The sequence below is a fragment of the Aureobasidium pullulans genome (assembly GCF_000721785.1).
Source record: "Aureobasidium pullulans EXF-150 unplaced genomic scaffold scaffold_10, whole genome shotgun sequence".
Lineage (NCBI taxonomy): Eukaryota > Fungi > Ascomycota > Dothideomycetes > Dothideales > Saccotheciaceae > Aureobasidium > Aureobasidium pullulans.
Window position 1 is genome coordinate 303,963 of NW_021941030.1, and position 24,687 is coordinate 328,649.

General features: G+C 49.6%; 11 protein-coding genes across 11 annotated transcripts; 7 read left to right on the top strand and 4 right to left on the bottom strand.

The window, feature by feature from the left end:
* Positions 1 to 1,383: 1,383 nt before the first annotated feature.
* M438DRAFT_23444 (uncharacterized protein) lies at positions 1,384 to 2,191 on the top strand. Its single transcript, XM_029899463.1, has one exon. It carries the CDS (start codon positions 1,571 to 1,573, stop codon positions 2,021 to 2,023), a length of 453 nt encoding a protein of 150 aa, XP_029760023.1. The 5' UTR covers positions 1,384 to 1,570; the 3' UTR covers positions 2,024 to 2,191.
* Positions 2,192 to 2,699: 508 nt separating this feature from the next.
* Positions 2,700 to 4,855, top strand: M438DRAFT_345928 (Hog1-like MAP kinase protein). Its single transcript, XM_029905556.1, has 9 exons — positions 2,700 to 2,941; positions 3,071 to 3,098; positions 3,150 to 3,299; positions 3,354 to 3,397; positions 3,453 to 3,552; positions 3,607 to 3,963; positions 4,020 to 4,098; positions 4,150 to 4,333; positions 4,388 to 4,855. The coding sequence occupies exons 1-9, from the start codon at positions 2,886 to 2,888 to the stop codon at positions 4,458 to 4,460; spliced, it is 1,071 nt and encodes a 356-aa protein (XP_029760024.1). The 5' UTR covers positions 2,700 to 2,885; the 3' UTR covers positions 4,461 to 4,855.
* A 181-nt stretch (positions 4,856 to 5,036) lies between these two features.
* Positions 5,037 to 7,656, top strand: M438DRAFT_397423 (uncharacterized protein; the record flags this gene model as incomplete). The annotated part of the gene is made up of 8 exons (XM_029909307.1): positions 5,037 to 5,089; positions 5,142 to 5,249; positions 5,316 to 5,549; positions 5,616 to 5,643; positions 5,700 to 5,763; positions 5,821 to 5,900; positions 5,950 to 6,982; positions 7,035 to 7,656. The coding sequence occupies 8 exons, from the start codon at positions 5,037 to 5,039 to the stop codon at positions 7,409 to 7,411; spliced, it is 1,977 nt and encodes a 658-aa protein (XP_029760025.1). The 3' UTR covers positions 7,412 to 7,656.
* A 430-nt stretch (positions 7,657 to 8,086) lies between these two features.
* Positions 8,087 to 9,073, top strand: M438DRAFT_345930 (uncharacterized protein). Its single transcript, XM_029905557.1, has one exon. It carries the CDS (start codon positions 8,253 to 8,255, stop codon positions 8,838 to 8,840), a length of 588 nt encoding a protein of 195 aa, XP_029760026.1. The 5' UTR covers positions 8,087 to 8,252; the 3' UTR covers positions 8,841 to 9,073.
* A 2,228-nt stretch (positions 9,074 to 11,301) lies between these two features.
* M438DRAFT_23624 (uncharacterized protein) lies at positions 11,302 to 12,348 on the top strand. Its single transcript, XM_029899465.1, has one exon. The coding sequence runs from the start codon at positions 11,458 to 11,460 to the stop codon at positions 12,121 to 12,123; it is 666 nt and encodes a 221-aa protein (XP_029760027.1). The 5' UTR covers positions 11,302 to 11,457; the 3' UTR covers positions 12,124 to 12,348.
* A 1,929-nt stretch (positions 12,349 to 14,277) lies between these two features.
* On the top strand, positions 14,278 to 15,368 carry M438DRAFT_380466 (uncharacterized protein; the record flags this gene model as incomplete). The annotated part of the gene is made up of 3 exons (XM_029908885.1): positions 14,278 to 14,560; positions 14,609 to 15,164; positions 15,227 to 15,368. 3 exons carry the CDS (start codon positions 14,278 to 14,280, stop codon positions 15,366 to 15,368), a joined length of 981 nt encoding a protein of 326 aa, XP_029760028.1.
* Positions 15,369 to 15,377: 9 nt separating this feature from the next.
* On the bottom strand, positions 15,378 to 16,291 carry M438DRAFT_23635 (uncharacterized protein). Its single transcript, XM_029899467.1, has one exon. It carries the CDS (start codon positions 16,120 to 16,122, stop codon positions 15,694 to 15,696), a length of 429 nt encoding a protein of 142 aa, XP_029760029.1. The 5' UTR covers positions 16,123 to 16,291; the 3' UTR covers positions 15,378 to 15,693.
* Positions 16,292 to 17,247, bottom strand: M438DRAFT_23634 (uncharacterized protein). Its single transcript, XM_029899466.1, has one exon. It carries the CDS (start codon positions 17,026 to 17,028, stop codon positions 16,462 to 16,464), a length of 567 nt encoding a protein of 188 aa, XP_029760030.1. The 5' UTR covers positions 17,029 to 17,247; the 3' UTR covers positions 16,292 to 16,461.
* Positions 17,248 to 17,466: 219 nt separating this feature from the next.
* Positions 17,467 to 18,858, bottom strand: M438DRAFT_374850 (uncharacterized protein; the record flags this gene model as incomplete). Its single annotated transcript, XM_029908529.1, has 2 exons — positions 17,467 to 18,517; positions 18,572 to 18,858. The coding sequence occupies 2 exons, from the start codon at positions 18,856 to 18,858 to the stop codon at positions 17,467 to 17,469; spliced, it is 1,338 nt and encodes a 445-aa protein (XP_029760031.1).
* A 1,261-nt stretch (positions 18,859 to 20,119) lies between these two features.
* Positions 20,120 to 20,839, top strand: M438DRAFT_274859 (uncharacterized protein; the record flags this gene model as incomplete). Its single annotated transcript, XM_029900745.1, has 1 exon — positions 20,120 to 20,839. One exon carries the CDS (start codon positions 20,120 to 20,122, stop codon positions 20,837 to 20,839), a length of 720 nt encoding a protein of 239 aa, XP_029760032.1.
* Positions 20,840 to 21,076: 237 nt separating this feature from the next.
* Positions 21,077 to 24,587, bottom strand: M438DRAFT_23647 (UvrD-helicase-domain-containing protein). Its single transcript, XM_029899468.1, has 2 exons — positions 24,508 to 24,587; positions 21,077 to 24,451 (listed from the first exon to the last, which is right to left on the bottom strand). The coding sequence occupies exon 2, from the start codon at positions 24,365 to 24,367 to the stop codon at positions 21,344 to 21,346; it is 3,024 nt and encodes a 1,007-aa protein (XP_029760033.1). The 5' UTR covers positions 24,368 to 24,451; positions 24,508 to 24,587; the 3' UTR covers positions 21,077 to 21,343.
* Between the last annotated feature and the right edge of the window lie 100 nt (positions 24,588 to 24,687).

The following is a 24,687-nucleotide window of genomic DNA, read 5'->3' on the forward strand; positions in this document are numbered from 1 at the left end:
GTCGCAAGCTCGATCAAGATATCAGGACAGAAAGAGCGGGTGCTGGTCCAGCTCGGGATGGACAGAATGGGCGCGCGTTTGGCTGCAAACGACAAGGCGGGACAATGGCGAGGTCGGTGGATGGAGGGCTGTGGCTGGAAGGTGGAGAAGGCTTCGCTTTGATGCCGGATCCGAGAGCGACGCCAAACACAACAAGGCCAAGGACAAGGGCAGTGCTGTGCTGCGGTTTCAGCTGCGAGAGGGCGAGGATTCGAGCTTCAGAGATGGAGCTGCAGGAGCCGAGCTGGAGATGGGGATGGCGATGGCGATGGGGTGCGTGGAATGCGGACGATTAGGGCGGGCTGATGATGTTGATTGATGATCTCGGGCGTCTTCGAAAGCGCGACTTGTCGAGGTGGAGACAAAGAGTCGATGGGCGGGCTGCCTTGGGACGACGCTTGCCGCTCCCCACAAACTGGGTAAATGACACTTCCTTCCTTTAATCTTTCCAGGCGCTTGCAATGCCTGAGAGGTCTGCTGAAACACGCCGCGAGCTCGATTGCTTTGCAGTGTGAGCACGAGGAGAGAGCAAAGGCAGATCAAAAGAAAATTGGCAGAAAGGAAGCAGCTACAGCAGGTAGGTAGGTGTCATGTCATGCCCATCCGCTCACCATCACGACCCGTTCCTATTGGAATTGTTAAACCGCTGCGCGAAGCGCCACACAATGGTCCCCGTTGTGCCAGTCGACTGCCCGTTGCCATCCACCGTCTGCACAACTCTGGCCTGCTCTGCATATCCTGTCGTTGTGAAACGCCAACTGTACACACTCACCGTCAAACCCGAGCACCAACCGTTTTGCCCTGAGAGCTAACACAACCGTTCTATATCAGTCTACAACAATTGTCCCAATCCGGATCCCAAGGGTTAGTCTCGGCCGTCTTCTGTCAATTAACGTTAGCGATTCGCATACCACTTCCTACTTGCTTCCTCGTGGAAACGTTGCCATCGAGATCTAGGGTGCGTGGTTCGTCTAGCTATGAGGAATCAATAATAACACCGACGCCTAATCATTGCTGTCAAATATGGACTGCTCTAGCCAGTAGGATAGCCCTGCTTCTCTTTTCGTACCCAGCTCCGAATAACAGATTCAGCAATCGCCGCTGAGCTACAGCATCTCTAACCGGGATTCCTCTCTTACGATCCCATCACGCAGTGGAGCTTCACCGGCTTGACTACCTGTATTTCTTTGATAGAGCCACCTCTCGGCCGAAAGATTATATCGGCGGAACACGCGGTACAATCCTTCTTGTCGAATCACAACTTGCCGAGAATCACTTTGTTCATGTGCCTTGTCTTTCTCTCGAATCGCAGGTCAGGCCTTGTCTGTTAACAAGATGCTTCAACAACAATCTGAAAGCTCATGTTCATAACGCTCGACAAAGTATATACAGTGCTTGTGGTCCGGATTTTACAGTCTGCCATGGGTGCAGCCGCATGGCAATTGAACTGCAGTCTGCCATGTATACAGCCGCATGGCGATTGAACTGCAGTCTGCCATGTATACAGCCGCATGGCGATTGAACTGCAGTCATGACCCATTGCCTGATCAGTGTTGCCATCAAAACTCACGGCACTTGGAAAGTCAGAGACACGTTCAGCAAAGTGCAAGAACAACCGCTTCAATTCGACAACTCCACGATCTCCACCAATTCAAAAATCCCTTTGCCTTTTGATAGTCCAACGTACCAAACCTGGACTTTCTCACGGTTTATATATGAGGTCTCCGTACGCACACAACGACCTCACCCCCACGTGCCTACAATCAGGTACATGGAGAATGTCTTGGAACTGGTTACATGCGACTGTCGTTTGGTGAGAGATAGGCAAGCAGCCAGTCAGCCTGCCAGGTCCCCCACAAGAGCCGCACTCGCTTGCCCGTATTTTGTGAGGCTGATTATTGATCGAGAGACCACTCCGTGCTTGGCAGGCGGTTCCGGTGGATCTGCTCTTCCCGGATCTGGGGGACACGAGCGGTCAAGGTGAAAGATTTTGAAAGAAACGACTGCATTCTCTTCCTGAGGAGCATTGACATACTTATTGTACATGCATGATTATTCGCAGCATGTGTCTGCAGAACTGTTCCCACGCGTATGGGGTCAGTTTCGGATCCTTTCGTGCCTGGCAACACACGGAGCTGTTCGCCGATTGTGTGCCAAATCATTGGATCGGGAGTATTATGATACCAAACGTATCAGACTTGTTACACAGCAAATGCGGGCTATCCTCAACGCAGTTGTTGCTACGATTCAGGTCGCCGAATCAGTATAAAGATTTCGCAGGATACTCAGCTTCCTGTAGGAACTCAATAGATGATATCTATCATCGAATGTCATCTACATATTCTTTTCCTCGTGCAATTGTATGGCAAAGTGAGTTTACTTTGGCAGTGTTGGAGTGACACGTGCGTTGGTTAGTGAAGCCTCGGCGTTTTCTATCGACTCCCATCGGTCTAGCAAAAGTTTTGGATCACCATCGTCAGCCACATTTACACAGCGATCGCTCGATCCATCCTGATCCGAGCAACAACTTGGAAGTTGTGATTTGTTGTCCGGCGATTCTCCTTTCTTCTTTCCTGTGTGTTTTCTCTTCTCCTTCACCATCCGCAGCGACGATCACCCTCACAATCCCAAGGCCTCAACACCGACAAATACATTCCCATCCAGAGTCGCCACCCATTCACTCTATTCTGATTATTCGCCAACTGCTTTGCGCTTGACAGCCCCTAGCCAACCATACGTCACGGCGCACAGGCCACTCAGAAACAGTCTCCGCGCTCCACGCACGACTTCCTCCAAGACCGTCGAACTTCAACCTCACCAAACTACACACCACACACATATCCATCATGGCCGAATTCGTAAGAGCTCAGATCTTCGGTACTACGTTTGAGATCACCTCACGGTAAGCGCAGTTTGTGCGATGACTCGAATGTCGTCGCCGCCAATTTTTCTCCTTTTTTTCTTTTTTTCTCCCCCCATGCCCCCTCTACACCTCCTATACCTACAACAACATTACTGACACCCTCCCTAGATACACTGATCTACAGCCAGTTGGGATGGCGAGTGCTACGGCTCCTTGTGGTCTTCTAGAGTTACTAATAAAGGATTAGGGAGCGTTTGGTCTCGTATGCTCGGCCAAGGACCAGTTGACAAGCCAGGCTGTTGCTGTCAAGAAGATCATGAAGCCCTTCAGTACTCCGGTGCTCTCCAAGCGTACCTACCGTGAGCTGAAGCTGTTGAAGCATTTGAGGCATGAGAACGTATGTATATGTACCAAAGAAGCCTCGAGGACTTGACCTAACTTTATCCTGCAGGTCATCAGTCTCAGCGACATCTTCATCTCCCCCCTCGAGGATATGTTCGTGCTCTCCCCTCTACCTTACATCAATCCCGGCCTCTGATTCCAAATTTAGCTATTTCGTCACCGAGCTTTTGGGCACCGATCTCCACCGCCTCCTGACCTCGAGACCGCTCGAGAAGCAGTTCATCCAATACTTCCTCTACCAAATCCTGGTGGGTCCTTCCCAACTGCTCGACATATAAAAACACGACTGATCAGGTTTCTAGCGAGGATTGAAATACGTCCACTCGGCTGGTGTCGTCCACCGCGATTTGAAGCCTAGCAACATCCTGGTCAACGAGAACTGCGATTTGAAGATTTGCGACTTCGGTCTGGCCCGTATCCAAGACCCTCAAATGACCGGTTACGTCTCGACAAGATATTACAGAGCCCCCGAGATCATGCTCACCTGGCAAAAGTACGATGTTGAGGTCGATATCTGGAGTGTTGGCTGTATCTTTGCCGAGATGCTCGAGGGCAAGCCTTTGTTCCCTGGCAAGGACCACGTCAACCAGTTCTCCATCATCACTGAATTGCTTGGCACTCCTCCGGATGATGTTATTCAGACCATCTGCAGCGAGAACGTAAGACATCTCTGTTCGAGTGGATGGCAGGACTTGCGCTGACCTGTACTCTGCAGACCCTTAGATTCGTCCAATCTCTGCCCAAGCGCGAGCGCCAACCTCTGAGCAAGAAGTTCAAGAACGCCGACCCTCAAGGTATGTGGAACGGACAAATGGATGAGTGATATGGACTAACACTCTCAACAGCCATTGAACTGCTCGAACGCATGCTTGTCTTCGACCCTCGTACCCGTGTCAAGGCCGCCGACGCGCTGGCCGATCCTTACCTCGCCCCTTACCACGACCCTACCGATGAGCCTGGAGCTGAGGAGAAGTTTGACTGGTCGTTCAACGACGCCGACCTGCCTGTTGACACCTGGAAGATCATGATGTACGTGTGAAAAGTACGAGCGGTAACGAGAATTTCGACTAATCTAATGTCTAGGTACTCTGAAATCTTGGACTACCACAACGTGGACTCACAAAACGAGGAAGAGGTCGCCGCGGTGACTTCATAGGAAAGAGGCAGACGCCCGTGATCCGGCATTCTGCAATGATACAGAAAGAGCAGGCGCATACAGCACAAACCCCGAGGACACGCAAGCTTGGGCCGCAACGATGGAAATGGTTTATTGTTTTGATTTGAGAGCACCGGCATTACCCTTCAACTTATGGATTATACAAGACGAAAGCGCAATGTTTCATTCACACTGGCTCACTCAAGCTCCAGCTATTAGCTATACATCTGGACTGCAGTGATGAGACTAGGGTGGATGCACATGCACAAGGCGGCGCGTTAGCATGGGGGACATGAAGAAGCATGGCTGGAGGAGCTAGGAGTCACCATAGAAAGAATGAGGTAACACAGAGGAGCATCCATCAGCGTAATCGAAAACAGACATCATGTTGAAAATCAATTTCCGGTGCAATCAAGAGGCTCGTAATCTGCCAAGCCGATTGAGTGGAAGCGCGTGAAGATGTCATACAGGTGGACCAGTGACAATTGGCCCAGACCGACACATGACACTGGGCATTGGCTAAACAGTGTTTTATTTGTGAGGCGCAAGATGACAGTTCGGCGATAACATAATATCATGGCCGACTCATATAGCCCCGTAGTAGCAGTGGTAGATTTCCACCACCAGCGGTAGTACTTCCCACAGCCAGCTCGGTCAGACGTCAGCTCACGCCTTGTGTAGTGGACCCGAAGTGGAGCGCTGGGTAGGAGTAGAAGAAGGATACGATCCCGCCATCGACAACGACTGGCAGCTGCTGCCCTTCCTCGCCCTGTCCGATGGAGCTCATGCGTAAATCAAGCACCCCCTGGTTGCGACCAACTCGAAGCAAGACCGGGCTAACAAGCGACCCTGCAGCGCGACCGAGGACTTTTCGTATTTCACGCTCGTCTTGAAGAGCACACCGGAGCGCTCGCTATTCGGCATAAGCTGCACTCGCCAACTCGACTCAAGAGAACTGCTCAACCGACCCGCCGATGTCACTCGCAGCACCGTACAGAAGGCAGTCGTCGTCATTACCGAGAATCCACAAACATTCACCGCCATAAGAGAGAAGCTCAGTGTCGTGACAAAGGCTTGGTTTGCACAGAAGTATGCTTCCCCGAAAGAGTGTCGAAAAAGTGCAATACAAACATGCAGGGGCTGATGCTCGTCCAGAGACTTTGGCGATATCGAAATCCTAGAGGTATGCTCGGCTTTACTCCCGTCTTCATCAGGAGGGTTGCTGACACCTTGCGCTAGCGGTTCCAAGAGAGTCTCAACAAAGGCTTCGGCAGTCAGGAAGACGATAGAGACCTCTACTTTGGTGAGACTCTCCTCGAAGAATGTTTGAAGTGATGGCCCGCTTACATCTCTTTGACAGGCTTGTCGATGCGCGAGCTGATACACCAGTTCAAATGGCAAACACTTGTGCTGTTCAAATGTCTGCTGCTACAGCCAAAGGTAAGTTTGCTACGCGTTTGTGATGAGTGACGTACTAACCAAGACCTAGATGCTCTTCTTTGGCTCCAACTGTGAAAAGATGTGCCTGGTCCAGTTCTCTCTCATATCCTTGATCCCCACTCTCATGCGTCATCTTCGCGATTGTGCAGATCCTCGCATGGACTACTATGCTACACACGTAGAGAAGCCTACTTCGCTAAAGACAAGTGAACGAGCTTCACTCCTGGCTTACATGGGAGTGCCTCTCCAGATCTTTGGCAAAGGTAGTCTATTCGGACCGTACACACCACTACAACAACTAGACACTTTGGCTGACCAACACACCAAATCGTATGTTGTTGGCTCTACTAATCAGCTGCTCTTGCAGCAGAAGGACCGCTACGCAGATATTTTGGTCAATCTTGATGATAACACTATCAACATACACTCACCTTCCCTGCGTAACGCCTTAGCTTTGTCAACAGCCGATAGGCGATGGATCGATTTCCTGACCCAGTCCGTACATGACACATGGGACGAAAATATTCCCAGCAGGCCTAAGGATATGGGCTATGCTGGTAGCGAGGAATTTATCCGTCTCCAGTTCGAGGAGTATTTGCTTTCCTTGCTATCGGCCTCCAAATACAGCCGGTTCGTCTCGAGCCACAAAGGCGACCCCAAGGCTCTACTCTCAGAGGTCGAAGGTGATCCAGCTATGGAGTTCGGTAGTGAGTTCATGAATCAATGGTCCTTGACTGAGAACTATGCTCTTTTCGAGCGGACGACAGACTCGCACCTGTTCGATGTTGTTGAGCCGCGCCACCCTTGTGCTGGTGGCCTGACTATCGAGGACGTACAACGCAGACTTGCTGCTCAGGTCTCTGAACTACATTTGGATGAGCGTTGGAGGGGTAGTAAGGAGGCTGTGGGCAAACATATATCTACTGGTCGCGAGCGCGTCGCTGGTGCTATCAACACGCTTTGGGCCGACATCGAAGTAATGCGCGAAGCCCAGCGCAAACGCGTCGAGGAGCAGAAGGCAGCTGCCGCTGTTGCTGCTGCCAACAACCCTCCCGCACCTGATGAGAAAAGTGCTCCCAAGGGTGAGTTTCTATCGCCCGTCCTCTGTCAGTCACTTGCTAATACCCATATCAGTGGTCCAAGCCCAGGCATCAGTGCAAGCAGCATCTTCACGCGCAGGTGCCTATCTATCATCATGGGGAGCATGGGCTTCCGAAAAGCGCAAGAACTGGCAGAAGCCCGAGAACAATGCCGCCGTGCCAACAACCGCAACCCTGCCTCCTACCCAGATCTGGGAGGCAGAGGATTCTAGGCCTGCTGTCACGACCGTCTCTGAGCTTGGCAGGACAGGTCAAGCTCAACCCGCGCCACTCCCTCGAGACAAAGTCGAGACTGCCAACAAAGCAAACAAAGACGAAGACGAGGAAGAGGAGGATACACAGAAGACACAGCAAGAGGACATTGCCACTCAGGTGGCAGCAGAAGATCCATGGGTGCAGGAAAAGATCTGATTATCTTGTATAGGCAGGAAGCCCACTCGTCAAGACCTTTGGCAATTTACCAAATCGCACTTGCGCATTTCCTGCCACCATTGGCTATATCATACTCTCCATTACTTTACATGGTTGTTTGCGATATCAAGGCCCAGAAGTTTATCAGAGAGCAGTTTGTGTAATGGTCAATATGATTCTGTAAGCACCCAATAGAATGAGGAAGGCGCTAGACCACATTCCCAATAAGACATTTCCATCAGTCTATCCCATCTGTAATTTTGAGCTCGGCTCACCTGTCCAAAAGCACTAACAACGATCAGATGTGTCACCAAAGAGCACGCGCTTGCCAATTTCGCCGGGCCCGAAGGATAATCAATTGCCTGCATATCGCGAAGTTTGGGCGGGATTCTTTTGCAGACGGGTAGGTGCATTGCAGCTTTGATCATCTCCTTGGTATCGACTCAACAGAAGCTTACAGACACCTTCTCCAGTCAGCAGCACATTCGAACAGCGGAACAATTCTTCCACACATAACACAACATATTTCGAACACATCACATGCATAATCTCCGCGACAAGTTTCTGACAACACAAAAAAAGTGGGTAAATGCGCTGCTCGAGCTATTGCGACAAGAGTCTCTTCGATACCATCATCTTGGTCGACACTAGAATATGTTGGTATCCATGCTATTTGCCGTAGGAAAGCCTGAACTGGAGTCGTTCCTTCCAATATATGTCGCTTTCGGCGTCCTGTGCTACAAACAGGAGGGGTAGATGAGTAGACTCGAGAGTTCAAGTATTGGCATGTACTCAAAACGTTCCTGCCTTCCGCTTCTCTCGTCCACTGTCATACATCAGAATGAATTTCCGTCGTCTTTCACCAATACTCATGGCTTTCAACCTCTACACCATGACGATCGCCAACACAATCTTAGATTCAGCTTCAACATCAACAACCATGAGCACCCTCCTCTCCATCTCTCCAACTGCTTCATCCACCATAATAGCCATGTCAGCAACACCGACACCTCTGGAAACAACACCCTCCTCGGGCGCCAGAGGCTCCCACTCTACCGCAGCAATCATCGGCGGCGCAATCGGTGGCACCGTTGCCCTTCTCTTCCCCCTCGGCTGCATCTTCATCCCACTCATCCGCCGAAGGAGATCATGCCTAGACATTGCATTACGTCGACATTCTGCCAATACTACCACCACCACCACCACCACCACCACTTCATCAACCACTCATCACAATTCACCCGCATCAGAGAAGAGTGACCAGCAAGGAGATCAAGAGAGAGGGCTGGCAATGACTGAGGAGCAAAAGTTGGAAGAGATGGTTGGGTTGGAAGAGATGCTGAGGATCAAATTTCCTACACCGGCGAGGTATGAATTGGATGCTGGAAGTTTTGTCGAGGGGAGGGCGAATTGGGAGATCAAGTTGTGATGACGCATTTCTTCTTTGGTTTTTTCTTTTTTTCTTTTCTACTTTTCTACTTTTTCTTTCGTTTCCTGACCAGAGAGATAATATGGGTTTGCTAACGTCACTGGGCGACTTCTGGATATTGAATTACATCTTGCGTTCTGACAGATCTGAAAGTTTCTCGGGCTCGATACTGGAAGAGAAGGACAGGTGCGACTAGGGGCAGCAGTACAGAGGCACAAAAGCCCAATCTCTACTGTTCCCGAGTCAGTATGGGGTCAGTATATATGAAAATGCAAGATGCTTTTCACAAATATAGCAGTGTTCAGAGTGATGAAATCAGATTGGCACTCTCACTAGACAGTCGAAACAGTTTCAATCTCATCTTGCATTCTGACAGGCTTGATGAAACCTGCTCGGTCTTTGAAACTGGGAAGCATAGGTGGGTATAAGCAGGGTTTACACAGGGGCTCACATAGTAACAAGTATCTCTCAGAGAGCCAGCCTACCTTTGGATGATCCTGTCAAAATGCAAGATACTTTTCACACATGGAGCCCTGGCCAGAGAAAGAGCGTAATGCCATCACCCTCAATGCACATTTCACATGAATTGAATAACTTCTTGCATTTTGATAGCTTATAAAAACTAGTCAACCTGCTTAATGAAGCAACAGAAATACCTTTCTTGCGACGAACAAGCTTTTGAACAGAATAGCGATTGTGCTGTCAATGCCTGTCGACTTTCGTTAATGTGTCTTGTCGGCTTTGGTATTGGATTTGCGTTTGGTCGCTTTGAAGAGAGGTGTATCTGTCGGCTTTAACATCTGTCCGTCGGATTGGAGGCGGATCTTCTGTTCTAAAGAGAGATATATATGTCTGTCGGCTTCAAAAAATTTAACGGTGTATCTGTCGGGTTTAAGATGCTGTTGTCGGGTTGTAAGTGTTGTTGTCGGGTTCGAAATGTTGTTGTCGGGTTCGAGATGTTGTTGTCGGGTTCGAGATGTTGTTGTCGGGTTTGGAGTGCTATGTCAAGATTAAGGTATCTCTGTCGGGATCCATACATATTTCTCAATCTTGTATCTGTTCATTCAAAGAATCGTCAGGACATTCTAAAGCAGACTGTTTGTCTCCTGAGTGATTCCAGACTGGTTGTAGGGAGGTTTGTCGACTTCGCGAAAGGCGACATCTAAAAGCAACCGATCTATCGGAGAAGATGATGGGCTGAACGCCAGACATGGACTGAAATAGCACGACTATGGCTTTGATTTACCTGAGGGAAGGCAGAATCATGCATAACTAACAGAAGTCTTGAGAGCAGAGATGTGAGAAGTATAGGGAGGGTCAACAGGGGGTCACAAAAAGGTAGGCCGCAAGGTGATATCTCGGACTGCCTATTATACCTTGCAAAAAACATTATCGAGATGCAAGATCTCATTCGAGTCCTGTAAGATTTCCAGTGAGAGGAGTGATTTGATAGTCTCTCACTGGGCACAGAGCTCACCGTCAAAATCATTGTGCATTTCTACCGGTGTCGAAATCACTCAGCCTGCTTGGCGAGTTCTCCTTCTTTGCTATGGTTTTCACTAGCCTGGTCTCGCTCCTTGTCTATTCGAGGTAGCCGTTCAATGACCACGTCGGACTGGTTGATGTGCTTGGGTGGGAGACCGTGCTCAACCCGACGTCGGTTTACGAGCAGCCTATCACGCATGTACTTCATGTCTGTTGCTCCTGAGGTCCGCAGCTTTTGATCTCTCTTGTTTGAGGGTTTATCTTTGAGAGCTGAGAGCTGGGAGGCGAGAGGTGAGAGGTGAGAGCTGAGAGCTGAGAGCTGAGAGGCAAGAGGTGAGGGGTGAGAGGTGAGAGGTGAGAGGTGAGAGCTGAGAGCTGAGAGGTCAGAGGTCAGAGGTGAGATCGCCAGACTGTGAAAATGTGATGGCTTCAGTGCGGACTATCGTCCAGGTTTCCAGTTACGATCAGGAGAACTTTGAACAAAAGATAAACAGAGATGCAAGAGATGATTGAAAATAGAGATGAATGTCGTAGAACACAGCACGACGACCTCGGCTCCCTAAGGACAGACACAAGACAGGCTGATTGTGCAATATCCATCACTTAGCATTATGAAGCCGTCAAGGCATCTGGTGGGTGTGGGGGCCTGAGTGAAGGATAATTCCTGGTACAGTGAATTGAGCATATCAGTATGACGGACGGTGAGGGACGACGACCTTCATCGCTGCTGATTCCACATGCGTTTTGGTAATCACTTGTGAAGACGAGTGTGTGGAGGATTTAATTTAAAACAACAACTTCGTACCTGTTCCATTACCATCCACTACTCTTTGAATTTGTTTTGTTTTGTTGTTGTTGTTGTTGCCGCTGATTTTTTCGCTGTGGCTCTTCATATCACACGCTGAATGCTGAGCGCTCTTTCGTCGCTTGCTTTTCGCTTCACTTGCTCGACCGGACTAGCGACAGATTGCTTTCACTCAGTTTTCTTGAGAGCTTCGTCTTCGCTCTCACCAAAGCTTTGTTTTCACCACGCACCATCCGCCAGAGTTTCTGACTGATCATTTCGCCTCTCTGCGCGTCGCCTCTCTGCACCCAACTGCTCACTGGCCTTCGCCTCTCTGCTTGCATCATCATGGCTCCGAGAAAGCCATCTGGCAGTAAACCAGGACGTAACAAGCGCAAGAGGCTTGCAGCCGAGAAGAAACAGAATGCCGATGCTAGCATGTCTGCTGTGGTAAAACCCCGTTATCCTCTACCACCCAAGCCGCCGCCTCCTGCATGGCAACAAGCTACGTCCTCTGTGGTTGTTCCTTCGATCCCGACAACGCAGTCCAAGTTTTCGTTCTCCTCATCTATCGGAGTGAAGCCGACAGCAATTGGAAACACGAAGCCGACGTTCGACGACGCAGACCCGGTAGCCCGCAGCCCTGGCTCCGCTAGAGCTATCTCTACACCCTCTGGCGATGTCTCTGCCTCTGCCTCTGCTTCTGGTCTCGGAACGGAGCCGACGTTCGACGACGCAGACCCAATGACCCGCATCCCTAGCTCCGCTAGAGCTATCCCTACATCCACTGGAGCTGTCTCTGCCTCTGCCTATGCCTCTGCAGGGGCTGCCTATTCCTCTGCTGGAGCCGCTTATGCCTCCGCTGGTGCTGCCTATGCTTCTGCTGGAGCTTCCTATGCCTCCGCCGGTGCTGCCTCTGCCTCTGACCTCGGACCGCCGGACGACGAGGACGACGACGACGACGACTCCGGTTCTGGCGATCAAGACGACCACACATCTGTTAAAGACAAATAAGAAGATGACGAAGAAGATGAGGATGAGTACTTAGAGTTCGACTACTCCGGCTCTGAGGACTTCGGAGAATATACACTGTCATTTCCTGATACCCACAACGACATGCTCAGTGAAGACAACTCCATCGAGGTGGAGATGTTGACACCGTTAACGGCAGAGGAGCAGACAGCAGCCAACTTGAGACTACAAACCACCATCACAAGAGCCATGGGCGATATCACCAGTACACAGAGGACTTTGGAGAGTGCTCTAGGAACAAAGAGTCCAATGGGTGCTTTCGCCGCCATCCTCCTACAATTCAGTGCCGCTTTCGACTTGAACACCGACAAAAGCGACTTACCAAGCAGTACGTGTCCCAGGTTGAGATGTATGGCGATGTACTCCTTAGGAACATTACCTTGAGGGAGATCTTTGCTCACCAACCGGTCTTGAAAGACGAAGACATGTCAGCTTGGCTGTCTGACAACATGATCGATCTGCTGGTACATTTCCTGACGCCTGGGCTCGAAGGTGACCCTGGTGTAAAGTTCCTTCAGCCCGGCGTTCTTTCCACCGTTATACCTTCCTTTGCCGCCTGGCGCGGATCTGTCACCTCCGCCGGTGGTCGAATCGTGGACATGAACGATTGGCTAACATGGTCACTGCGCGACTCCTCGTAGAGGCTCAAGATATTGCCACTGGACTCGGCGCGAAGCATCCTGGCTTTATGTTCGTTAGCAGATAGAAATATAGCTCTCCTTATCGACATCGTTCTTGTCCTCCTTTCATCGTCTCACATGCCAAACTCGACTGATCGTTCCTTCTTTCTTGCCATTTAGTGAGACTTCCATATCGAACTACAAATCGGCGATGTAGCACTCCCGTCACCACGGTGCCAGGTTAAAAGGGGCTGTCAAAATGCACGATGATTTTGAGAACAAGTGCCATGTCCAGTGAGAGCACGAGAAATCGCGGCTCTCAATGGACCATTCGACGCATCTCGAAATCGCTGTGCATTTTGATGTATAAACCATCGATCCTGCGAGGAAATGTGAGATAGTATGACAGATCGATCGTACACTTACCCTGCCTTCTTGCTTTGCATAAACATCCCACGCTCGCCGCATCCGTTGAGAATGTCTCTGTCAAACTGCACGATTGTTTTCAGTTAAAGAGGCATGTCCAGTGAGAGCATGGGAAGTAACGACTCTCAGTGGACAATTTGCCTAATATCAAAATCATCTTGCATTTTGACAAGCACACATCGGTCGCCCCTGCCGGGAGTAGGGAGGTCGATTGACATTTCGAAAATGCAATGTACCCCGCTCATGTCTTTATTGTTCTTTTTTTTTGACTACGAGAGTCGTTTGCGGCAGAAGCGTGAAGCGACCGCTCGCAATAGATCACAAGCCTGATCTCCAAGCCGGCGCGTATTCTGATAGATATTCATGAGAGACGAGACATACTTCAGGGAGACTAATTTGCGAAGGGCTTGAGAAGAATATACCACGGAAGTGTTATCGGAGCTTTATGAAGTGGAGCTGTGGACGTGATAGCTTGGGACACGATGTTAAGATTATGAAGCGCCAAGAATCATGGAAGATTAACGATCAGTCCCAAATAGGTACCAGATGACGAGCACGGTACGCCATTTCTTGAAAATTTGCATGCACCTACCTTCTTATTTGGACTTCGCCGCACATCTTCAGACTTCGCATCCTGTAGTACGTCGAGCTCTACTTCGAAGTTCTCAAGATTCAGAGTCTTTTAAAGTAAATTCGAGAGTTACATTAACTTTACTTCAACCTAGCACGCTTTAAGCGTGGATCAAATAAACTTTGTGCGATAAGGAGAGAGAACCACTAACTTGTCTGAAAGATGGGTTTACAAGCAGCGCGTACGGCAGAAGAAAGTAGTACCGATCAACTCGGTACACCCAAACAACAGTACACAACATGCTGCTTTAAGAAGTCCGTTTCGTCTCGACTCCTAGATGTATCTGGTGCTGAAACTGGATCAAAAAGCTATTATCAGAAGTTGTCTTAGACACGTCTTTGTTACAAGGTCTCGCAACGAACTTTGACACGAGAATCACCTCTTCTGGCTATGATATATCAACCACGGTTTCCGGATTGTGTGTTCTCTAACCATACAACAATCATATTACCCAACAAAATGGACTTGTCCGAGGTCGTCCAATTCATCCTCATTCTCTTCCCCGTTTTCTTTTTCTCACTTCTCTTGATTCCAAACATCTTGACTTTCTTACTCTACTTGGACAGGGCCAGGTTCAACATCCGTACAGAAAGCGAAGTTCTGATATCGATCGTCGGGAGTGGGCGAACAACCCGCAGCATTGATCTTGTGCTTGACCTACAATTTAGGGAATTGGCTATCGCTGAGCATTCGCACGATGACCATGATCTTGCGGTAGCCTTGCAGTTGAAGCTTGACGAAGGTGCGGAAATTGAGTCTGACGGGGACTCGCAGGAGAAGTCTAATGCAGACCATACCTGCGTATCTGGTCCGGCAAAGGATGAGCAAGCTGCGCCCCCTGCAAACTGCACTTGTCTACGTTGTACAGATGAGATTCCTCATCAACAAAGTTTCAAGGCCCCATGCACTCATGACTTCTGTTTTGACTGTCTAGCTGACTTTTTCGAGGCGACGATTGACGATGAAGCACTTTACCCACCTAGATGTTGTGGACAGGAGATACCCTTCGAGAGCGTGCAAGGACTTCTTAACGACAGGCTCCAAATAAGGTACAGAGAGAAGAAGATGGAATACGACACCGAGCCTAACAACAGAACCTACTGCCATAACACTACGTGTGGAAGTTTCATCTACGCAGATCTCATCGAGGACGAGGCAGGACTTTGTCTCGATTGTGGTAGAACCACCTGCACAATGTGCAAAAGAGCAACACACTACGGTGACTGTCCTAGCGATGAGGGTACACAAAGGTTGCTCGAGCTAGCCGAAAACAGGGGCTGGCAACGCTGCTACAATGCAAAATGTCATCGCGTGGTCGAGCTCTCATCTGGTTGCAACCATATAACGTAAGCATGATCAAGTTCCTCCCACCCTTGTACTGAACTTTGACTGACTTTCTTTCTCTTAGATGTGTTTGTGGTGCACAATTCTGCTATATTTGTGGTTCTCGTTGGAGAACTTGCACGTGTCCTCAATATACTCATCCGTCTGTTGCAGGTGACGTTAGAGGCCAACCTGCTGCGGTTCACAGATTTTATCGACCCACTTGAGAGCACACATCTTGTTTGGAGGATCATGGCCTCATGATTTTTGCCAGTCACGAGTTCGAGATGTTTTAGAATTTATGTAATCAGCCATACACTGACCTCGTCTTGTCCCTTTGCTCTTCTCTCCTTCTTCGACCTTTATCGTCCGATCTGGAAACTTTTGTGCATTTGGACAAGAGCACCGCAAGCCACTGTCAGATCATGGAGATAGAGGACGCCCGTTGATATTACACCAAACCTCGCTCGTTCCTTCATCTCGCTCCGCTATTTCTCCTGCACTAAACTAAAACCTCAACCCACCTCATCTATACACCCACCCTCATCTCCCTCACCCCTTTCTCTTCTTCCTACTCCCCTCCCCCTTCTCTCTCCTCTTTCTTAATCTCCCCCTCCTCCAAAACCAAAACCCAACTCCGGCGATGGCGAAAATAGCGACGAATCCTATCACCACTCCTATACCAGCGCCAGGGCGCCATGGAGGAGAAGCATAGTTGTCTGATATATCAGAGGGATCTGTGCGGATGGGTGATGGTGTGGAGTCTGCTGTAGAGTTTGATGTAGGTGGTATTGATGTCGCCATAAGTGTAGAGGTTTCCAGATCCGTGGTAGTAGTGAGAGCAGGTGCTATAGCTATAGTTGTCGCGGTAATAATCGACGTCACCAATTCCGTTGATATCGGTGTCGGTGCCGTTACTACAGCCGTCACGATTATCGTGCTTAAAGCAGCAGAGGAGGAGGAGTCGATTTCTGCCGTCATTGCGAAAGTACGGAAAGATAAAAAGTTTGAGTGTTATTGGGTTTTTGGTTTTGACAGCCAATGCGATTGAGATACGCCGTCTAATCACTTGTCAAATGGCGGCACGAATATACAGTCGCGCCTGACCGCTCGAAAACCATGAGCGTATGATTGTATGGCACACATGAGAATTATAGTGCCTAAAGCATCCAATCCGCAATTCCATTTGTGAAATTTCTTGTAGCTATGGAGACTACTTGGTTGCTGGCTCGGGTGGAAGTAATGGTGTGGATGTCTGGTCCCTATTACGTTGACTGATGGTTCTGTAGGAGCTGTACGTCTGTCGACTTGAGGAAGAAATCATGTCTGACGGCCTCGGAAGGGCAATTTATTTATCTGCTTCCACGGTAACTTTTCTTGCATCTCTTCTTCTTCCTGCTTGGGTATGGTGGTTGTCGCAGTGTCGCTATGAGCAGCTGCCGATGTCGGTTTATGAACCGCCTTGTTGTGTATGACTAAATCGTACCGCTGAAATGCCTCTGTTGTCGAGGCACGAGCGACGGGCTTTTGAACTGCACATGCTCGCTTGTGGATTGTATGACTGAAAGGAGTCGGCGGCTTCGGGGGCAAGGGATAGCGAAGAGGTATACCGACACCGAGCTTGAGCTTGACGTTGGGTTGGACCGTACCGTCGACATCCATGGCATCCTCGTCATCAACATCTGCAGCTTGTTTATCGAGGTTGCGTTGATTTTTCAGATGCCCCTCTCTCTTACGCGCATTTCTCCCTAACCTTCTGTGGGCTTCACATCTTCCTGGCATTGCGGCGCAATCAAGGCAGTTCCTCCTGCTATACGCATTTTTGTGCCTTGCACACTTTCCCTCCAGAATGGCGCAGTCGGGACAGTCCTTTCTACCTGGTGCCATAATAACGAGGTCTGTGGTGAAGGTTGTTGTGATCGAATGTTGCTGTGCGCGAAGGCTGTGGAGATTGGTATGCGCGAAGCAGGTGAGAGTGAAAGAGCAAGTCCGTTTGGAAGTAATTAATGCGTGTGGGAACTGAATAATTGGGAGTGTTCAAGTAAAATTAAAGTGAGAAGGGGACTAGCAAGTCGCCGATGTGAAAGATCATGAATGGAAGGAGGGGCGCTTCACAAACAGGTATGCTCTTTCCATGAGCTCAATTCTTTGTTGGAAGTCGATCGAAGACCATCTTTCTTACTTCCTCACGAATATAACGTCAATTGTCATGAGGAGTGAACACATACTAGAGTGGTCACATATTTGTCTGAGACCAATTGCGAGGTGAGTGTTTTCATTTTGACGAACGTGTACTTTGAGTGGAGTGTGTCAAGCACGCTTTCCCTACGGCAAAACCTGTTCGTCCACAGTTACATCAACCTGTACAGGAGATTGGCTTTGTTGATGTTGCTGTTGCATGTGCATGCCCAAGCTTCCAAGGGCGGAGAGGGTGGCACCAGCAGCACCGTAGTCAACAAACTTTCTTCTGCCAAAGAAGTGGACGGCTTCGCCGTGCGGCCATGTAAGGTTGTTATATGCCCAGAAGCCTAGCAGGGCGAGAGAAGTGGAAGTCAACCCGAGCACTGCTGGAAGGTACTGTTGAAGAAGACTAGGCTGACGGTTGGTTGGCAATTGTTCCAAGCCAGCGTTGCTCTTCGGCAGAGGAAGATGGTTAAAGAGACTTTGGCCAATATAGCTGATGACAGCGAAGGGGCTGAAACATTGTGGGGTCACCCAGGGGAGTTCGGCAGCGCCCTTTTCTGATTGTGAAACAGCACTCAAGGCTTCGTCGGGGTGCGCGTCGATTCGGAGGGTATCTCTGAGGGAGCCAATGTAGACAACAAGCTTCTGGTACTTGAGTCGCATGGTAGAAGCGAGCCAGTTCTGGGGCATCTTGGGGTAGAACATCAAGCTCAGGTAGCCGAATGCCAGACAGTCGACAATGGCGGGATCCTCTGTACCCAGAAGGGTTGACTGTTTCTTGAGCAAGTCTTGTAGCGGCTCAAAGAAGTTGTCGGCTAGAGCATTCAACCTGAAAGCAGCAGCGTGCTCTGGCTGTTGTAGTAATGTGCGGACCGTGTCTCTGCGGCCCAGCAGTCTCCTGGCGTGTTTCTCCGTCTCGTGCTCGAAAGGCTTTTTCTGTTGCTCGGACTGCATGCTCGATGGCTTATCGATAACATCTTCGTGAATATCATCAACATCTACGCTGGATACTCCTAGATTCTGTGTGCGTTGTCTGGCTTCGTCGCGGCGTTGGGGAGGAATGACAAAGTTGGCGTACCATGGGAGGATCTTTGTGAAGGCCGAGCGCGTGCGGTTGCGGTAGTTTTCGAACGAGACATATAGCGAGATATCGAGCAGTAGTTGACCTTCGGACTTGATGAATGTGGAGAGGCTGTGTTTGCGCGTCAGTGTCTGCTTGGTTGGCCTGGTTGCGCTCTTTGCTTACGCTGTCGCATCTGCTTGTTGTTCGGCTGTGAGATTTGTGGCCAGACCAGGAACTATACCGCCGGACACCTCAATGAGGTGCTGAGCTATCCTGTCAAAGCCAGAGTATGTCTTGTCGCCGACCTGAAGAAAAGGCAGTTGAGTGCCCGTCGCGGCTTCATGGCTTGCGACCAGAGCCCATGCTTGTCCACTGCCCTGAGTATACCGCTCTACCAGAGCTACGGCCGCAATGCATTCTGCGTCTATCGAGGGCAGTCCAAATGCCGGTCCTAGAATGTGCAACTTCATCTTGGAAACTTTTGTCGCAATCATGATGATCAAGGTCTTGTGCATGACGTGCCAAGCCGGTCCACAACTTCGACCACCCAAACGTCAAACACCTGCTCAATATCATGATAGCGAGCTCTCCTACCCCTACAATCTTCTGGAGCATGTCCATCACGTATAACTTGAACTCATCTTGTCATCATCTAGTTATTGGTGACAAATGTGTAAACCATGTGATCATTGTTTATGAAGAACAGAGAGCATGCCGGGTTCCTTGCTGATATATGGTGGTTCCAAGACAAGCTGGTCTGTGTCAAGCATATATTCATTTTACAGCCCACCCGCCGTACTTAGCCAAATCTATATTGCTTATATCGAATCTTATGGAGAATGAATGTCTTCCTACCAAGGCAAAAAGTGAACAGAACTCGTGGTTGCCGCACAATATTGAGACGGAGAAGTGAAATCGTGGTTGAGTATTACACCCTGACCGGAAGTGACCAGAAGCCTGCTTACGTAAGCAGCCGCTCCGAAAGCTTCAAGTATAAATATCTCCCCTCCCCCGCGCCCTCTTCACCTACCATCCAAGGTTCGTACCCCCAAAATCACCCATACCATTTTCCAATGCTAACTCTCTCTCAGTGCAAGGGCTTTACGCGCATCAGTGAGGATTCGTCCGAGATCGTGTTTTTGCTAGTTGAAAACTATCAACTGACTGCTCCATTTGGCGCAAGTCGAATGGGAATTTTTGGAACACAACAACAACAACATATTTGTTATTACTCTTTTTTCATTGATGCTCTGGCTGGTTGGCTGGAGGTTGAAGAAGAATCGAGGTGGTTGGTGGTGAGTGAAGAGGACATGACTGCTCGAGCGCGTTCAGACTATGGAGGGACATTTTGATATCGGTCAATGATGGATGGAGAGGCTACGAGAGCTGGTAGCAGGCACGCCATGTGAGCTGTAGCAATAGATCACTTCACTCATCCACCAAATGTGTCTATCGTTGAAGCGCCTCTGTCCATGCTGTTTGCGCTGTCTCCTGTCATGATCAGATGCGCGCCTCCCCTCGGTGAAGCAACCTCTGACGTGATGTGTTGATCGACGCGTCTCCCGCAACTTCTTCGCGCAGCCAGCCTTCGAGACACGTCTGATCCAACTCGACTTCGACATCGACATCGACATCAAGCATTAATCCACCGTGCGCCATAACCGTTTCTCGACCTCGATTACACCTTTCAATCATCCAACACAGTCTCACACAGACGTCACAACCGCAACAATGTCCTCCAACACAAGCGCCCAAGCGGCCCCAGACTCGCACATCGACACCACCGCCGCAATCAGCTACTGGAACTCCTGCGACCCCTCTGTAACAGGCATGCTCGGCGGTTTCCCTCAAGTCTCCCGCATCGACCTCCAACAATCCACCACCTTCCTCGCCAAACTCCGCCGCACCTCCAAATCCCACCCCACCTCAACACCACTCTCCCGCATCGTCGACTGCGGCGCCGGAATCGGTCGCATCACCCTCGGCCTCCTCTCAAAAGTCTCCTCCATCACCGATATCGTCGAACCCGTCCAAAAATTCACAAACCAGATTTCAGAAGGGCATGAATTTAAAGAGTTGAGGGAGGCTGGCAAAATTGGCGAGATTTATAATGTGGGATTGGAGGCTTGGGAGCCGGAGCATACGTACGATGTCATTTGGATACAATGGTGTCTAGGCCAATGCACGGATTCTCAAGTCAACGCCCTCTTTACGAGATTGCAAAAACATCTGTCTCCTGGAGGTTGGATTGTCTTGAAGGAGAATCTGTCCAACAATCACTTGGGTGAGGATGTTTATGATGAGACGGATTCGAGTGTTACGAGGACGGATGAGAAGTTTAGGGCCTTGTTCAAGGAGGCGGGATTGAAGATTGTGTCTACCGAGTTGCAGAGGGGGTTCCCTAAGGACTTGTATCCCGTGAGGATATATGCTGCTCAGCCCGAGGCTTGAAGAGGTCGAGATACACGCCATTGAGGAGGAAGAGAACTGACAGCACGAGCATCATGAGTGAAAAAGACTCGATCGCGAGAAGGACACGCCTAGGCGACCGAGAGCCATTCTTACTGCTATCCGCACGCGCGACGAGACGAAGCGAACTACGTTGCCTTGGAACGTCTGAGATGGGTCTCAAACACTATACATGTGCATACACGAAGCATTCATCTCAGAAGGTCCTGATCACGTTATCAGTACAAGACACAGGGGTCGAAAGAGAAGCAGCAGCATGAAGCACATTCTATTGCCGTTGATCAAAAAGAATACCAAACCCCTTCCCAAAACAATGCAGTCTTATCCACCATATTCGTGAGTGACCAAGCCACCCATACCCAAAGCAATGCATGCAACCTTTCCTAGGCACCCTCCTGTACGCATACCCATGCCCCATATCCGAACATCAAGACAAGCCTTCTTCAACGCCACAAAGCAACAAAACACCTTTCCTTCACATCACAATCATCCACCTCGACCGCCTCTAGCGCTCCAAGGTTTGAAACTCCTCCCCATACCCAATCTACGTCCAGTGCCAATCTTATTGCCCACCTGCGTAACACTGGTCGCATGGAATGTAGTAGCCGGTCTGAATGTTTCTATTCGTTCTCCTCCTCCTCCTGGACGTATCACCTCTTGGTCTGGTGGTGAAGATGGCGGTTCCGGTGGTGGAGGGCTCGAGAGAAACGTATACGGTTTTGAAAACGAAGGTGCTGTTGTTACGTCTTGCTCAACTCGTTTTGTAGTTGTGGGTTTTGTCGTTAAAGGTGTGGTGCGCAATTTGAAATTTGGGAGTTGGATTGGTTTTGTTGGTGGTATTGCGTTTCGTTGTGGGTCTCGTGAAGACACGTTTGAGATGTCGTTTAATGGGTTAGAAACGTAACGGGGCATGGATGCTGGTGGTTTGGGCGCTATTTGTGTTTCTGGCACGCTGGATGTGCGGGTCAGAGTTGCTGGGTGTGGTGCTGCATCCGTCGCGACCTTTGGTTTGCCGAAGAAGGACATTATGTTAGCTGATCCTTGGGCGGCTTTGGTCCTCTTGATCGGTGCTGGTGCCGCTTTTCGTGCGTCGATGTCGCGGAGTCTGGCTTCTGATTGTGCTGCTTCCAATTCCTCCATTCGTGAAGCAGCTGTGGTGATCTTCGGTGGTATTGACATCGAGGCTGTTGAGAAGCCTGCTGGGTTCTGCATTGTTACTTTCGAGGCTGGCATAAATCCAGCTACAGGTACCATAGGACCGCCTGACTGATCATCTGTCCTGCGTCGTTTGTTTGCGTATAATCCTTCCTTGAAATCGATATTCTTTCCTTGGTCCCATCTTGCATTTTCACTCTTAGGGAAAGTGCCGTCCAATGGATAGTGAGTGTCTTCGGGTGTTTCGTAACCACTGCGTGCCTCGATGAGCTGTTTCAAGTCAGGCTTTTCTCTTCTCAATGTCCTGGCGAGTTCGTTGACTGCATCGTCATAGAGCTTAGGTCCTTGTGTCTCGAAAAAAGCCTCTATTCCTCTTTGTGTGAGGAAGTGAGACATGGTTGTTTCTCCTGACTGACTGTTCTTGTTGGGACAACTCAGATACAACAGGGCTTGGGCTCTGGTCATACCGACATATAGAAGTCGTCGTTCCTCATCAATATCATCAGCTCTTGAGTGAGGTATTGAGCCTTCGTAGCAGGCGGGGATGAATACAACAGGCCATTCAAGGCCCTTTGCTGCATGGATAGTTGAGATAGTAACATGTTGTTGAGTCTCATCAGGGTTCTCATCTTGCTTGCGTTGGACTTCGCTTGAGAGCGCAATATTTGCAAGGAAGAGAGTCAATGCATCCTCGTTAGCGTTGATAAGACGCTGTTCCAAGCCGTCAATCTCTGGAAGAACTTCCTCTTCAACAAACTCCTCGCCTTGTGCCATGGCAGCCGTCAAATCCGCCGTTTGTGCTTTGAGCTCTTCAATATTGGCCCATCGAGTTTCGTAATCGTCTGGGTACCTTTTTTGCAGGTATTTTGAGAGTTCCAGCTTCTTGATGAGATATTCGACCAAGTCGAACGGAGATGCTTGCTGATCATCCTTGCCAGTGAGCTTTTTCTGGCCAGTCAGAACAAGGTTGACCAGATCTGTCAGACCCTTCGATGCCTGAGCGGAGAGTTTAGTATCTGATCGTGTTTTTCCTTGGACGCTGTCGAGGACTATCTTCCACAAACTGCTGCGCTTCCTTTCTGCTTCGTCCATCAAGCCTTTGACTGTGACATCGCCAACACCGCGAGTTGGTACGTTGATGACACGCAGCAGTGCATCGTTATGATCTGGCTGATTGATGATGCGGAGGTAGTCCAATATCATCTTGACCTCAATACGATCAAAGAATTTAGTTCCACCAACCATGCGATATGGTATGCCAGAGTTACCGAGCGCTGATTCGATATGTCTGGAGACAGCTGCCGAACGGAGTAAGACTGCAAAATCGTTGAACTTCAACAAGTCTGCACTTAAAGCTTGCGTTCTCCTGATCTCCGAAACCAGCCATTTCGCTTCCGCATCTGCAGTAGGAAGTTTGCGAAGGACCGGACGGTCTCCAATACCGAAAGTGGGTTTGAGAGCCTTGGATGGTCTGCTCTCATCTTGCTCAATGACCTTTTGAGCCGATTGAAGAATTGCTCCTGCTGATCTGTAATTTTCCTCCAAATGAATCACGTCCGTTCCTGGGAATCGTTTCTCCATGCGTTCGAGGTTCTTGATTTCAGCATTTCGCCAACCATAGATACTCTGATCGGGGTCGCCAACGATAGTGACATTCTTTTTGAATCGAGAAAACAAGCACATGAGTTCAAACTGTACGCTGTTCGTGTCTTGAAACTCGTCAATGAGAACAGCCTCGATGTTCGAGACACACTGAGGATGTTCCCGAAGAAGCTGAGCACAACGAAGGAGTAGGTCGTCATAGTCCAGCAAGTTGGAGGTTCGTAGTGCTTCCTCGTATTCAGAATAGACAGCACTGAATTCTTGCTCGGCGGCCTTGCGAGTGATTGCGTACTGTTCAGCGCTCATACTCTTGGCTTTGAGACTGGATATCCTGGCTCCTGCGGCTCCTGGTTCGATAGAGAAGCCTTGACGCTTGATGATACGGGTGATGATAGCCTTGCTGTCGGACATGTCGGCAATACCGAAATTCTTCTCAATCCCGATCAAATTGCCATAAGAGACGAGAAAGCGTCGAGCAACCGAGTGGAATGTTCCTAGGATGAGTTTCTTTTCCAGACCATCTCCGACAAGACCCTTGATTCGTTCCTTCATTTCTTTCGCCGCCTTGACGGTAAAAGTGCAGACAATGATATTCCATGGTTGAAGTCCCCGTTCGGTGATGAGGTAAGAGACACGAGCAGTGAGCGTTTTGGTTTTGCCAGATCCGGGCGGTGCCAGAACCTGCAAAGCAAGTGAAGGCGAGGTCACTGCCAGCCTCTGGGCTCGATTCAGCCCATCGAGCAGTTTATCCATGGAGTTTGTTGCATCAAGCTCGCTGGAATTTGGGAAGACGCGTTCTGGAAGGAGGCGACTCCAGCGCGGCGCGAATTCACGTGTCTTTGACGAAATTGAGCAAAATGTCTGGACTTTCGCAAGTCACAAGGGAGACGTACTTATCAGGTATGTGTGAGGTACGCATGCGACAAACAAAAGGTAGTCGAAAGCTGTCGACGCGCTCTTGACTGCGAGGCAGCCGCGAAGTTTTGGTGGATGAGAAAAAGAGCAAAAAGAACTGCCTCGAGGGAGAATCGAACTCCCATCTAAGGATTACCCAAGCCATGCTTGGTCATTTC